Raw genomic sequence first — 14,185 nt, 5'->3', positions numbered from 1 at the left:
TGAACCAGTCTGATTTGGAGTTAACTTTTTAATTCTGTTCCCTGGAAACTTTATAAAAGTGGAAATGTCTATCGCGTCATTAGGTAGCATTGCTGATGGCAAAAATGATCTCACTGCTTAGCCTTAGACTGTATCTGAACTGGGAAGACTATGAATGAATTATAAACACCACAGCTCTGAGCTTCCCTGGTGCTAATGAGGCATGCCCTTGAGAGTCTCTGGAAGCTGGGCCCACAGAATTGTCACAAAAGATACTGATTCCTACTCGGGGTGTGGGGCTCCTGGGCCAGGGTGGCTCCCATGTCCCCTGGTGTAATCGAGTCCTTTTGCTCTTGAAGTTGGAGAGCCAAAGAAGACTAGACTTAGCCAGCTGTGAGAACACCCACTGAAGAGAGACCGTCTGGCAGCACCCTGCTGGTGCACAGTGTCGCCAATCTTACATGAACTCTTTCAGGAGAGAAAAGAGAATCCCCTACCTCATTTCAGGAGGCCAACATAATCTATATATCCAAACTCAAAAGGACAACATGAGAAAGGAAACCTACAAAGCAATAACATGATCACAGATGCAAAATCCTAAGCAAAACATTAGGAATTCAAATCTAGCAACGTATAAAAAGGCAAATTATCGAGAAGAAAGAATCCCAGGAATCCAAGGTTAGTTTAATATGAAAAAAGGAATTGAGTATTTCTCCATGTGACCTTGAGAAAAATTATCTGAAACGTTTAGTAGGTGCAAAAAAGTTTTTGATAAAATTCAACATTCAGCCATCTTAGCAAAATATAAGTAGAAAAGTTTCTTTAATCTGATAAAAACTATAAAAGTTCAGCCAATATTATACTTACTGGTGAAATGTTGAAATGTTTCCCCATTTGTTTGTTTTAATATAATTTGTTTTTATACTGACACAATTTCAAACTCACAGGAAAGCTGCAAGTACACAGAACAACCTTTTTCCTTGAACCATTGAGAGTAAGTTTAATCTGATAAAAACTATAAAAGTTCAGCCAATATTACACTTACTGGTGAAATGTTCCCCATTTGTTTGTTTTAATATAGTTTATTTTTATACTGACACAATCTCACACTCACAGGAAATTGCAAGTACACAGAACAACCTTTTTCCTTGAACCATTTGAGAGTAAGCTGCTGCCCAGATACTTGGGTGAACATTTTCTACAAATAAGGACACTCTCTAATATGACAATACAATAAAAAACTGTAAATTAACATTAATAAATTACTACCACCTAATCCTCAGACACCATTCAAGTTTTGCCAATTCTCTAGTAATATTCAAAAATAGCCAATTCAGAGCCACCTGTTGCATTTGCTTGTCATGTCTCCTGCGTCTCGCTCAGACACAGAGTCTAACTTTAAAGACATTAACACCGTGAAGAACTGAAGGGGAGTGAAACCTGGGTGTCTGCTGGCTCCTTGAGACCAGATTCAGCTTGTGCCTCCCTGGCAGGGAGATTCAGAAGCAGCGGCTGCCCTGCTCTTCTCTCTACATCTCACTATCAGGTGGGGCATGATTTCAGTTTGCTGCACGGGGTGATGTTCACTTTGACCACTTGCATAAGGAGGTGACGGCCAGAGTTCTCCACTGTAAAGTTACCGTTTCCCCCCATTTGTAATAATGAAGATTATTTGTGTGGGGGGAGTACTTTCAAACTGTATAAGTAGCCTGTTACTTATACTTTCAGTTCATTCATTCATTTGTATCAGGATGAACTCATGGATTTCATGGATTCCTACTTTATCCACTGGGTTATAATAGTTCCTATCATCATTTACTTTGATGCTCAAAAACTGTTCTAGATTTGGCCAGTGTGAGCTAAGATAGCTCCTGTGTCATTCTGACGTGTCCCCTTCATTCTTTGAGGACCGACTAGCTCTCTGGCACATGATATTCCAGGTTCATCTTGCACTTCCTGCATCAGCCCTAGAATCAGCCACTTATCCAAAAAGCCCTTTCAGTGAAGAATGGTATTTAGAAGCCAAGACATAGACAGTAGGTGTGTCCACTGCTATCAGCACTCCAAAACCCTCTCGGGGACAGACCTGGGAATATATGTGCACATGCGCACACACCCTTCACACTCATACTTTTAATTCCATTCCAACACTACAGGGTTAACTCTGGGTCTTCTCTCATTCACATATTTGTAACTTCCCCCTCTGGTAGTGTGAAATCTGGCCAGCATTATCCTTACTACATGTACTTAATTTGATCACTCCACCTCCCTGTATGTAACCACTCTCCCATCACTGCCGCCACCTACTCCCGTGCATGACCCCCTCTCACCCAACTTGGGCTCCCATCCCACTCCAGGCCACTCTCCTTATGAACCCCCTCCTCACGCTCTTTGGGCTCCCATACACCACACTGGACCATCCCACATGGGCACCCTCTTACCTGATTTGGATGCCCACCTCTCATGCTGAGCTTTTACCCTAACTGAAGACTCTCCTCATGCTATTTGAACTTTGACATTCCAGGTTGGGCTGCGCACACATGCAGATGCCCTCCCCTTGATGTTTTTCTCACTTTGGTTGGCCTGACAACCTGCGCCCGGCCACACCTCTGTCTAGAAGCCTATGTGCTCTGCCCACTTAAGGTCTGAAGGGAAGTGGAAGAGAAAAGGTGAAAGGTTTTCCTTTGAGAGAAGAAACAAGATGAGGATGCATGCTACCCCTTCAACACAATACTGTAGATCCTAGCCACCAAAATAAGGTAAGAAAAAGAACAAGACATGTAAGGATCGGTAAGAAATAAAATTGCTTTGCTATTCATAGGTGATGAAAAGAATGTCCAGATAAAATATCAGAACTAATGAGATGCTTTTGCCCGGCTGTTTCATACAAAAATCAATATACAACAATGAATAAGATTTTGATCCACAAACAGAAAATGAATTTTTAAACAAGGTATTTATGATAGCACCAGAAAATCTGAAGCCATCATTAGTCACAAAGAAAACAAGGTCTGCAATAGAGAGACCCCGTGTTCACCACCTTACCTACGTAATCCAACTAAGCATCACCAATAGAACAATGTGACAGCAGGTGCCTCTAAAATGATGCAACACAAAGTGTCCTGTATTGTGTAGGTGGTATTCTTACCAAAACATGAATCTAATGAGGAAATAATCAGACAAATCCAGGATGTGAGAAATCCTACAAAGTGTTAATGTCTTCAAAATAAAAAAAAGTCAGTAACATAAAAAACCATTTCTATATTAAAACATCCTACATTAAAAGAGACCAAAGAGATGTAACAACCCAAAGCAATGTATGAACCGTGATTGGATCCTGGGTCTACAAGAAACAGGAAATAATCAGACAAATCCAGGATGTGAGAAATCCTACAAAGTGTTAACGTCTTCAAAAAAAGTCAGTATCATAAAAAAATTTTCTTTATTAAAACAGCCTGCATTAAAAGAGACCAAAGAGATGTAACATTCAAAGCAATGTATGAACCGTGATTGGATCCTGGGTCCAGGAGAAAAAAAAGCTCCTGGGTAAATGTATTTCTATGTTGTTTTTATTAACGTTCCTCCAATTACTCCACGGCCTCCTGTTTTCACACCTAGTGACTGGTATCCAGGCACAAGATATAAGAAGGGACAACAAACAGCCTTTGTTCCCACTGGTGGCTTGCCTGATTTCCGCAAGAGCCAGGCACCTACCCTGTTGAGAATTCTCTCCAGCTCGTACACGGCTTGAAGGGCTCCGACCTCCAGAACTCGCAGCTGGCAGACAAGGAGGTGAATCACAGCCCGCGGGCAAGTCAGCATGTGGCAGTTCAGACAGGAGCCCCTGAGCAGCAGGTAGAGTTTCTGAAGGAAGGAATAAAAAGCAGGATATTAGTAGTAGTTCAGGGTGATTTTCAGTGTCCTTCCACTTTTTGTTTTTATGGACTCTGTTTATTCACGTAAGAATTCCACTTCCCCTGTATACCTACAAAGGCCTTCGTGACTTTAAGAACTAGATAAACATTCCTCCATATTTTCTATATGATTTAATTTTAAACCATTAAAATTTGAAATTTATTTTGGGTCTGAGGTAGGGAACTACCTTTATTTATCTAACTAAGTACTGAATACTACATTTAGTCAAATATTTGGTATTTAACGAAGACAATTCTCTTTCCTTCATATGATCAACAGACAAAAATCATGTTCATGTACGCTATCATCTGTATAGTTTAAAACAAATCCTGGGGGCTAGGTTAACCATATGGAGCGCTGAAACGCACCAGTAGGACTTCAGACGGGAGCTTCATTCTTAGTGCTCTCGGGTCTTCTGGGGCTTTGCTCCTCCTGCCACCAAGCAGAGCCTACAAGGTCACCTAAGAGATCAGGGCCTGGAGAACCCCAAAGGACCCCCAATTGCCAGGGTGGCTCTGCCTAGGTTTCTAATGGGTGTCAAGCCACTGAAACAAAAGGTGCAGGGGATGGCCCTAGCCGGTTTGGCTCAGTGGATAGAGCGTCGGCCTGCAGACTGAAGAGTCCCAGGTTCGATTCCAGTCAAGGGCACATGCCCAGGTTGCAAGCTTGATCCCCAGCATGGGGCGTACAGGAGGCAGCCAATCAATGATTCTCATCATTGAAGTTTCTATCTCTCTCTCCCTCTCCCTTTCTCTTTGAATCAATAAAAATATATTATAAAAAAAAAAAGTGCAGGGGGTAGATGAATGCTCTCTTCCCCTCCTGTGAATAGATCCAAGCTGTGGTTCTTCTCAACTGGAATCAAACAGGTACACTTAGGTAGGGCTAGAGGCCAAGTTGAAGTCCTGGATCTGGCTCCTCAAGGTTTAAAATTTCACAGTAAAGAGCACTTTAGCTCAAAGTGTCCAGAGCTAACCTCCTCAAAGCCCTCCTGTGGGGAGAAGGGTGGCCTCACAAATCCCTCCAGCAGCCCTGAGACCCACACATGCAGGGAGGCCTGGGGCAGAACGTACGTCGAAGAGGAGAGGATTGTATACGGTGAGCGGGAGCTCGATGTGGCCCAGGTGGCCGGAGCAGTTGTTGAAGTCCTGCACGCAGGTGGAGCACACCTCTTTGGAATCCGCAGGGCCCAGAGCTAAATCGTACAGGCCGTTGACCGACGGGTTCCCCAGGCTGTCCAGGTACCGAGGGTTTGTAATGGATTTAACACTTAGTTTCCTAAGGAGATAAAGAAGACCAAGGGAAGACAGGTTACTCAACTTCTCGGATGTGTAATCTTTGCCGTCAAGTGAGAACTGTGTGTCCTCAGACACGCTGGCAGCCGGACAGGATCTGTGCCTGCTGTGCTTACGACTGCAGCACAGCACTTAGCAAGGAGACTGCACACAATACTAACTCCGTAAGTATATGCTGAATGAGTAAGAGCAGGAAAATCACTGAAAAACAGCCTTAGTGCAAGTCTTGCACTGAGTACACCAAGCATGTCAAACTGGCAGCCCGTGGGCCGCATGCCTCGTTTATTTGGCTAGTATTAGCCTTTGAGTTTGACATGCTTGGAGTACACTGTTTCAAAGAGTTAAGTAACTACTACATGCCAAATGCTTTACAGGCAGCACTGACTTTAACCCTCTGAGATGGGCATCACTATACACAGTTTTTAAGGAGGAAACAGGCTCTGAGCAGTCAGGTGATTTAACCCAAGTGACACAGCAAGAAAGGGAGGAGGTGAGGGGATATGGGGAACAGGGAGTCTATGGACCAGACTAATTCAAAAGCTCACGTAGTAATCCCTGTATGCAGAAATAGTGAATTGAGGTACATTAAACACAAATATGCAGAAATATAGCCTGCTTTACTAAAGATTTCATCACAGTATGTTATGTTTGGTTTAAAGGGGTTTCCCACAGGATGCCTAACTACTTTTACCAAAACTACATTCATTTAACTTTTTTTTTTTTTAGAAAATAAAGTCATGGACAAAGAAATCATCCAAATCTCACAACCTAGAGCAGTGGTGGCCACCGGTGGTCCGCGAGGTCCAAAAGGTTGGTGACCGCTGACCTAGAGAACATTCATAGACTTTTTTTCTCTGGGTACATTTTTTTAAAGATAACTGTAATCACTTGGTTGTGTCTATTTTCATTTAGCATCGAGTGTTTTTAAATCTTTTTTTTTTAAATATATTTTATTGATTTTTTACAGAGAGGAAGGAAGAGAGATAGAGAGCTAGAAGCATCAATGAGAGAGAAACATCGGTCAGCTGCCTCCTGCACATCTCCTACTGGGGATGTGCCCGCAACCCAGGTACATGCCTTGACCGGAATCGAACCTGGGACCTTTCAGTCTGCAGGCCGACGCTCTATCCACTGAGCCAAACCGGTTTCGGCATTGAGTGTTTTTACATCACTAAAAATTCTTTGGAAACATAATTCTGAAGAGCTGCAAAATCTTTCATTCTATGGCAATTAATATAATTCATTTAACCAAACTCTATTATAAGTAAGCTTATGATACCTATCTATGTAAAGACTTTTACATAGAATAATTCAAATTTCTATTTCCTAAAAATTAAAATCATTTCTCAGTGGAATGGATCCATGAATCTAAGAGTGCAAACCATTTTGAAACTCTTGATATATCCGGCACCTTGCATTCCAGAAGAGGTGGACTAACGGTAGCGTCTTAGCCAGCACCAAGTTTTAGCACTTAAAAACCTTCCCAAGCCCAGCTGCATGGCTCAGTGGATAGAGCGTTGGCCTGAAGGTTCCCAGGTTCGATTCCAGCCAATGGCACATGCCCAGTTTGTGGGCTCCATCCCCAGCATGGGGCATGCAGGAGCCAGCCATTCAATGATTCTTTCATCATTGATGTTTCTATCTCTCTCCCTCTCCCTTCCTCTCTGAAATCAATAAAAATATATTTTTTAAAAATCTTTCCAAATTTAAGAGGGAGAAAAAAAATGCTACCCAACTGTCATGTTAATTACTTTTTTTTATGTTAATTACTTTTTATTACAGTATTTCTTGAAGCTGTTTTGGTCCTGTAAGATGTTCTGTAAGATGCCACTTCACTTCCCTGGCCTAGAACCTACAATGTTCCATCATGTTCCCCCAGGTGGGGGCAGCACAGACCTATGCTAACTGGCAGAAGAATGAAGTCCTATGCTCTAATCGACTGGAGAATGGGGCCCCATGGGGAGGAGAGGGCCCCCTACTGACATCAACATTCCTTTTCATGAAGCCTCAATGGTGACTTCTGAGCTGAGTATAAAATGATGGTGGTGTGTCAAGAACTAAGAACAGACCCAGGAGACCCTAGCTTGCATGACTGGTATCACTCTGAGCGCCAAGGGAGGCTACACGGAGACGTGTTGGTGTGGCTCTTGTCTGCATGATCACTTTGCTGCAAATAAGCTAGTTGTGTGTGTGGTCTCTCACCACAAACCTGGAGCCCACTTCAACCTTGAACTAGACAACCTTGGACAAAACACTTAGCGATTTTTTTTCCCCACCTAAAAATTCATCAATGCGGCAGCTTCATTACGATGATCAGAAGATAATGTGTATAAAATACAGGGCTTGGAACAAAGTTCCTCTCTCTTGCTGGAGCAAAGGAGAAAGCCACCTAACCATGGCAGAATGGGATGGAGAGGAGGGGCAACCAGCAAGGATTCCACTGAAGAGAATAAATAGAGCTTGAGACAAACACACTTGGGCTTGAGGATGACCTTCGCTGCTTCCTAGAGTCACTTTGCTCTCTGAACCTGAATTTCCTCTCCTGTAACTGGAGAAACCACCACAAATGGTGGCAGTAAGAACTGAAAGCGCCAAGTGCTGAATAGACAGCTCCCTCACCCACACATGCATGTACTCGACAAATACCTATTGAGAGCTTACTAAGTACCAGACACACTTTTGCTGGAAAAACAGACAAGACTCCCTGTACTCAGGGGCCTTACATTCTATTGGAGAAAGATAGGCAGACAAAAACCAAAATAAATAAGCATATAGTCTGTTAAATGGCAGAAAGCGGAGAAAAGTAAGGCAGAAAAGAGGATGACAGGGTGGGCCAGTAATCAGGGAAGCCCACACTTTACTAAACTTGAGCAAAGGCCTGAAGGAGATGAGGGAATAAGTCATGCAGTCACCTGGGCAGAGGGCTTTATAGGAGGAAGAAGCAGGGAGTACCAAGGTCCTGGGGTGGATGTGTGTCTATGGTGCTATGGGAACCGCAAGGAAGCCAGGATGGCTGGAATGGAGGCAAGTTCAGGACCCAGAATGGCCCTTCCAGGCCATTTTAAGGACTTGGCTTTTACTCCAAATGAGATGGGAAGCTATTAGAAACCAGCACAATAAAAGGTAGCATAGCTATTGAAATTTCTCAACTCTAGACACACATAAGTCTACAATGTTCATAATGGGTATCGATTTGCTCATGCAGTTTCCTGTTTGAAAACTCTGCAATTACTATTATTATTAATTCAAGCAACTTAAACACTTTTGCTTTTGGATGAAATTGTATCTATGACTGGTGATGATATAATGGGAATTTCTGGGCTAGCAACTGTTCCCAATGTTACCAGAGTTGCACTCACCAGTTTATTCAACCAGAGTTGAGGATGAAAAGAATGAGACACACAGGGAGCTCAAGGCTAGTGGAGGGAGACAGAAATGTAAAAAAGCACAAAAAGTGACCGCAGTGCATGGTAAACAACCAGTAAAGACCTTAGAAAATGAGGTTGAGCTGAGCCTTAGGAGTGGCAGAGATACTGTCCAGGTATCTTCGGGGGTGGGGGAAGACAGATAGGAGGGGACTGCATGCAGAGAAAGTAAGTCTGGCGAAAGGGCCAAATGTTAAAACCTGATGGCAGGTTTTGGAATGTGCAACTCTGCACTGACCTGATCATGGCAAAACTTGTGGGCTAAGCTAAGAAAGTAACCTCTGCAAATCCGAGGGAAATGCACAGCCTCTGGGAGGTTTTGCGGGTGACGTGATCATGTGACATGACCAAGGTCTGCCTGGGGCAGCCAGGAGTGTGTGGGTTCTTGACTGGTGCAGGGATGAGTCCAAGTGATTTTGAAAGTACATTTATGACAGTGAAACAAGGAAGGGCTTAGGAGAGAAGAAGCAACAGGAGAGAGCGCTGCTTTGGCTTTTTAAAAACACTCTAGGAAAGAGGTGGGCCACGTGGGCTGTGTGAACTCGCTGAGAAAAGTCACAGTGACATAAGTGAATGGGGCTGCTGTTAGCTCACTGGAAAGCAGAGAAAAAGGGGGCCTCGGAGACAGGTTCAGGGGAGAAGCCCGGGGGCGAGCCGCTGCCTGCTGCTCCCCTGGTTGCAAATTTTCTGGGGGCCCTTAAGAGTTTAGGAGAGAACAGAGATACAAGCCCAAGGGAGAAAGGCGTGCTCTAGGAAGGGCATGCTGGGTCCTCTGTCTTGAGGCTTTTAATCTTTCTTTAGCCAGTGGAAATCCTAGGGGAGGTCCCAGCGGGGAGTCTCAAGAGAATATTCATCAGCTTTCCAGGTGTGTCCTTCAATATGTTGATTCATCAGAATGTGCTATAGAGGGGCCAGGGTTATTTTCTGGTTAGGTTTTGTTGTTGTTGTTAGTTTCATTTCTAAAAAACATCATGGAAGAGGGTCCCAGATCTAGTGGGTCTGCCCCAGGAAGGTCTGGAATGTGCAAACCATTTGCTCCTAAGTATACTTGGTCAGGGAAGATAAAACCTTGTGATTCATTAGCTAGCTGTAAATTGCTCAAATTGTCTGGCTTTGTTTAATTATTTGGCTCAATTTCCCTTATTTTGCTTGTCAAGGAATTTTCCTAGCTTCTTCCTATCCTGCCTCAATCACATTTGAAGTAGCATCATCATATTTACACTTTGAAAGAATAACTCCGACAGCAATGTGAAGGATGAACTGGACAGGTGTAAGGTAAAAAAGAAAAGACATTTCAAACAAGAGTTGAGGGTGTGACCTAAATAATAGTAGTAGTGATGAAAGGACAGTGTAGAATAGTTATGTAGGCGACACACAGAAAGAGCCCAATAAATAAATTAGATGCCAGGAAAGGACAGGTCTAGAATTATTTCCCAGTCACAAAATAATGACCATTTTGCACTAAACTAGGTACCCTTTTGGAGTGAAATCAAAGTGATGACATTTAGGAGAAGAAAGGCAGTAGGACAAGAACAGAACCTCGAGGAACATCAAGATTTAAGGAAAAGAGGAATCATCTACGGAGCCTGAAACATTCGCATAGAAGCCTTGTTCACCAATGTGTCACTAACGTCTAGCACTCTGCCTGGCAAAAACTGAAAAATCAATAAATATTAGCTGGTTAATACACTGATCGAGTAAGGAAGAATACTTGTCCCAGAAACAGAACCTGAACTGAATCGTGAAGGATAATCACTTTATAGACAAGAGACTAATTATGTGCTTAACCGCTTCAGAGACATTACAGTCACTTCACAAACGCTGGTTAAGTACCGAGAAGACTGGCGGAGGGTAACGGTGCACCGTGGGGATACCATGCGGCTCAGAGCAAACGCATTCGCAGCCCCACCAACTCTAAGCAGTGCGCGCCAGCCCAGGACGTTCTCGGAACTACGGGTCCCGGCAGGCCGCGCGCCCGACAACCCAGGGCTCAGAAGATAAACTGGGCGCAAGACATTTCGGGAATAGTAGTTTATAAAGGCGCCAACCTCAAGAGGCAAACTCCGCACGCTTCCCACCAACTACTCACTTGAGCTCTTCGGCCGAATACATCCCGAAGGAAATGCCCTGCAGCCGCCGCCAGGGCATGTTCTTTGAGCCCAACATCCTCCAGGTGAGTTTCGAGTTCTGACACCCAGAGAGAAGTTCCAATCACCCCCAGTAAATCCCAACACAGCTACGAACCCGCTGCCGCCATGTGATTTAAACTGCGCTTGCGCGCTAGAAATGCTCGCTGGGATGAGATGTACCTGGACGAGACCATTTCCGCTCTGGGAGTGGGGGGGGAAGGAAGGTACTTTGATGACTCTCACTAACCCTCTTATTTTGAAAACAATCGAATATATAGACAATTAAAATGATCGTTTTAGAAAAATCTCTTAGATGCAATTGAGGCGTATTGAGCACTTAACTTCCGTAACGAAGCGTTTCAAACCATGAGCTTGTACCCTATTTTACGATTGCTTTCGTCTTAGCCAATAGCCGGGCTATTCCGGTCCACCTTCCCCTCCCTCGGAGATCCAGAAGGTGGAACGCATGCTTTCCCGACATGCAATGCGAAGAAAGCGAAGATGGCGGCGGCAGCCTCGGCTCGCTGGCTGAGGGTCCGCTGCAGGCTTTGCCTGCCGTTGACGGCTCGGTGGACAGGTGCATGTGAACCGGCCCCTAGTTGCAGGTAAGAGAGGCTTGAGGAACCCAAGAGGGAGACCCAGGTGTCAACCTAATCCTGTGTGTCCCCTTTTCCCCCCCGAGAGCTGTGTAACGAGGCCCGACGCAGTGAAATGCGCGTGCGCCCTCTCGTAGCCGCGTGCTTCGGGGGAAAAGATCACAACGCGTTCATTAGGAAGATACTTACGGGTTGGCTAGCCCACCCAGAAGTTTCAACTGGAGACCAGACTAGAATCCTTCTGTCGTGGAGCCAACATTCTAGTTAGTATGGCTGTTAGCAATCCCATCCCAAATTTTAAAAAATAATGATTTGGTCTCCTTTTCACGCAACCAGTAGGAACAGGGAGAACGCTTTAAGATTTTTCCAAATTGAAGGTAGTTTATGAGCTCTACCTTTTGTTTCTCTCACTCTCCAGCCTGCTGTACTTTAGGACATCTCAGAATGTTCACCTTGTCAAAGACAACAGTGCTCTGTGTGTCCTAATGTCAAAAAACAAAACAAAAAACATGACTTGAAAGAGTTGATCCTTAGCAAAAATAGTATTGTTTTAAAAAGATGCCTCGGCCCACGCACAGAAGGGTCTCGGGTTTGATTAGGGCAGTGGTTCTCAACCTTCCTAATGCCGTGACCCTTTAATACAGTTTCTCATGTTGTGGTGACCCCCAATTTCATTGTTACAAATTGAACATAATTAAAGCATAGTGATTAATCACAAAAACAATATGTAATTATATATGTGTTTTCTGATGGTCTTAGGCGACCCCTGTGAAAGGGTCGTTCGACCCCCAGGTTGAGAACCGCTGGATTAGGGTCAAGGGCTCGTATCTGGGTTGCAGGTTCTGTAACGGGACAACCAAGGGGTGCGGGCTGCCTGTCACCACTTGAGCCAATGAAGCAGAGACAGGGTTGAATCATATGAGCATTTATTCCAGTAATGCCAGCAGTGTGGGAGAGCAGCAGGTCATCCACAAAAATCTATCCTGCACCCCTCCATACACTAACTGCTTATGTGAGTAGGCAAGATTACGTGGGGAAGTAGGAATTACAGGTCTGAGAAAGTGGGCATGAGATAATCATTACAGGTTACAAGTCATCCGGCTGTGGGGAGTCACTGAGAGCAGGTGCCTCCAGGACGGTGTGCCACGAGGTTGTAAATCTTTCCATAAAGATAGGCAGGAAGGAGCAGGGACTGCATTCCCATCTTAGCTCCCATGTCTCGGGGCGTGCGACTCTCAGTGAGGTTAGAATGTGCTTTCTCTAATCAGAAAAGAACAATCACGGTTAACAGAATGATTAATATTTCTTACAGTTATAGTTAATTTCTAATATTCTATTTCTACCCCTAGCAATTCCATGCACAACCACATGCAGGTTGTGTCTCTTTCACAGACGTTTCTCTCTCGAAACAGGAAAGCAATCCTCTGGTGAGGATTAACAACCGAAAGAAAAAAAAGATGTCTGAGACCAGATGCCAGTAGAGGAAGTAATTTTCCAATCACATCTTGACAATTTTCTGATTGGTACCAATGCCATTTAGGAAGGCAGTGTACAAAATAAACAATGCACATTATCTGGGTGGTATATTGACCTTTTTAGTGTGATAAAATTTTAAAGCTCTGTCATGGGTCAATGATTCTACATTTTGAATTTTAAAAAAGTTCCAAGTTTAAATTAGGACATACATATTTGATTTGGTACTTTCCTGATTGAAGTGGATTGAAATTATGAAAATAACTTCATAATTGCTTTAGGTGGATAGACTTTAATTATTATTAGGACATTGTCCATATAAAATTAGCTCGTTATCTTGTCCCTCTTAACTTGAGTGTTCTGGATTTCCAAAGTTGAAAGTCCCTTATATTTCAAATCAGCGGTTCAATTGTTCAAGTGCTATTAAAATTTTCCTTTTTTCCCCTGACTTTATTTAATGTGATTACCTCATCTAAAAAATTGTGACCATATTGTGCCCATATCTTATATCTGTTTTGTAATGGTTTTGAATGTGGTGTTGAGGCCATGTCTTCTCAGTGTACATTGGCATGAATTATCTCACTTTGATCCATGAAAATTGGAAAGTTTGCGTGCAAAGTGCACATAGGTGGAGATGAGGTGGGAACTCCATTAATGATTATTAACTTGAGGGCATTTATTTTTTTGCAGGTTTTATTCTGGAAGTGCAGCCCTCCCAAAGGTTGAGGGAACTGATGTAACAGGTATATAGAAATATATTGAAATAATTCCATTTGTATATTAACACATTGTACTTCTTCATAGTACTAGTATGGGGAAATTGATTCGCTTTGTTTTATTTTTCATATTAAGGGATTGAAGAAGTGGTCATTCCAAAAAGGAAAACTTGGTGAGTGTTTAGTCAGTGCTTATTCATCAAGGGGTTGAGTGCTTATTATGAGCAAAACGTTGGTAAGTAAGGATTCAGTGATAGCAATGGAGAGCATTCTTGGGAAGAGAACAGTTGAGGGAGGAAAAACTTGGAAGTTTAGAAGAAAATAAAACAGGAAGGTGCAAAGTAGTGAGAGAATGGGGAATGAGATTTACTTAAGAATTAAAAGACTTTGTGAACTGAGTTCCGGTTAATGTTTACATAACAGTAATCATGAGAATAATTTCTTTAGAATAATTTTTCTTTAAAAAAATATATATTTTATTGATTTTTTTACAGAGAGGAAGGGAGAAGGATAGAGAGTTAGAAACATCAATGAGAGAGAAACATTGATCAGCTGCCTCCTGCACACCACTCACTGGGGATGCGCCCGCAACCAAGGTACATGCCCTTGACCAGAATCGAACCTGGGACCCTTCAGTTCGCAGGCCGACGCTCTATC

The 14,185-nt window shown here is 43.3% G+C and overlaps 2 protein-coding genes across 6 annotated transcripts in view; one reads left to right on the top strand and one right to left on the bottom strand.

The window, feature by feature from the left end:
• Positions 1–10,884, bottom strand: part of POLR1A (polymerase (RNA) I polypeptide A, 194kDa) — a 77,042-nt gene extending 66,158 nt beyond the window's left edge. Inside the window, exons 1-3 of the mRNA XM_005885636.2 lie at positions 10,704–10,884; positions 4,968–5,172; positions 3,694–3,843 (exon numbers count right to left, since the gene is read on the bottom strand). Coding sequence (XP_005885698.1) covers positions 3,694–3,843; positions 4,968–5,172; positions 10,704–10,780 — 432 coding nt within the window. The 5' untranslated portion in view covers positions 10,781–10,884. The remainder of the gene's footprint in view (positions 1–3,693; positions 3,844–4,967; positions 5,173–10,703) is intronic.
• A 324-nt stretch (positions 10,885–11,208) lies between these two features.
• Positions 11,209–14,185, top strand: part of PTCD3 (pentatricopeptide repeat domain 3) — a 32,354-nt gene continuing 29,377 nt past the window's right edge. For 3 of the 5 annotated variants that reach the window (XM_014532863.1, XM_014532864.1, XM_014532866.1), the window contains exons 1-3: positions 11,210–11,348; positions 13,503–13,555; positions 13,665–13,701. In XM_014532863.1, coding sequence (XP_014388349.1) covers positions 11,245–11,348; positions 13,503–13,555; positions 13,665–13,701 — 194 coding nt within the window. In that variant the 5' untranslated portion in view covers positions 11,210–11,244. Of the gene's footprint in view, positions 11,349–13,502; positions 13,556–13,664; positions 13,702–14,185 lie in introns of all 5 variants that reach the window. The other 2 variants (XM_014532865.1, XM_005885631.2) reach the window with 2 other exon arrangements.

The sequence above is a fragment of the Myotis brandtii genome, unplaced genomic scaffold (assembly GCF_000412655.1).
Source record: "Myotis brandtii unplaced genomic scaffold, ASM41265v1 scaffold916, whole genome shotgun sequence".
Classification (NCBI taxonomy): Eukaryota; Metazoa; Chordata; class Mammalia; order Chiroptera; family Vespertilionidae; genus Myotis; species Myotis brandtii.
Note: the sequence above shows the minus strand (reverse complement) of the source record. Positions and strands in the feature narration are given on the sequence as shown.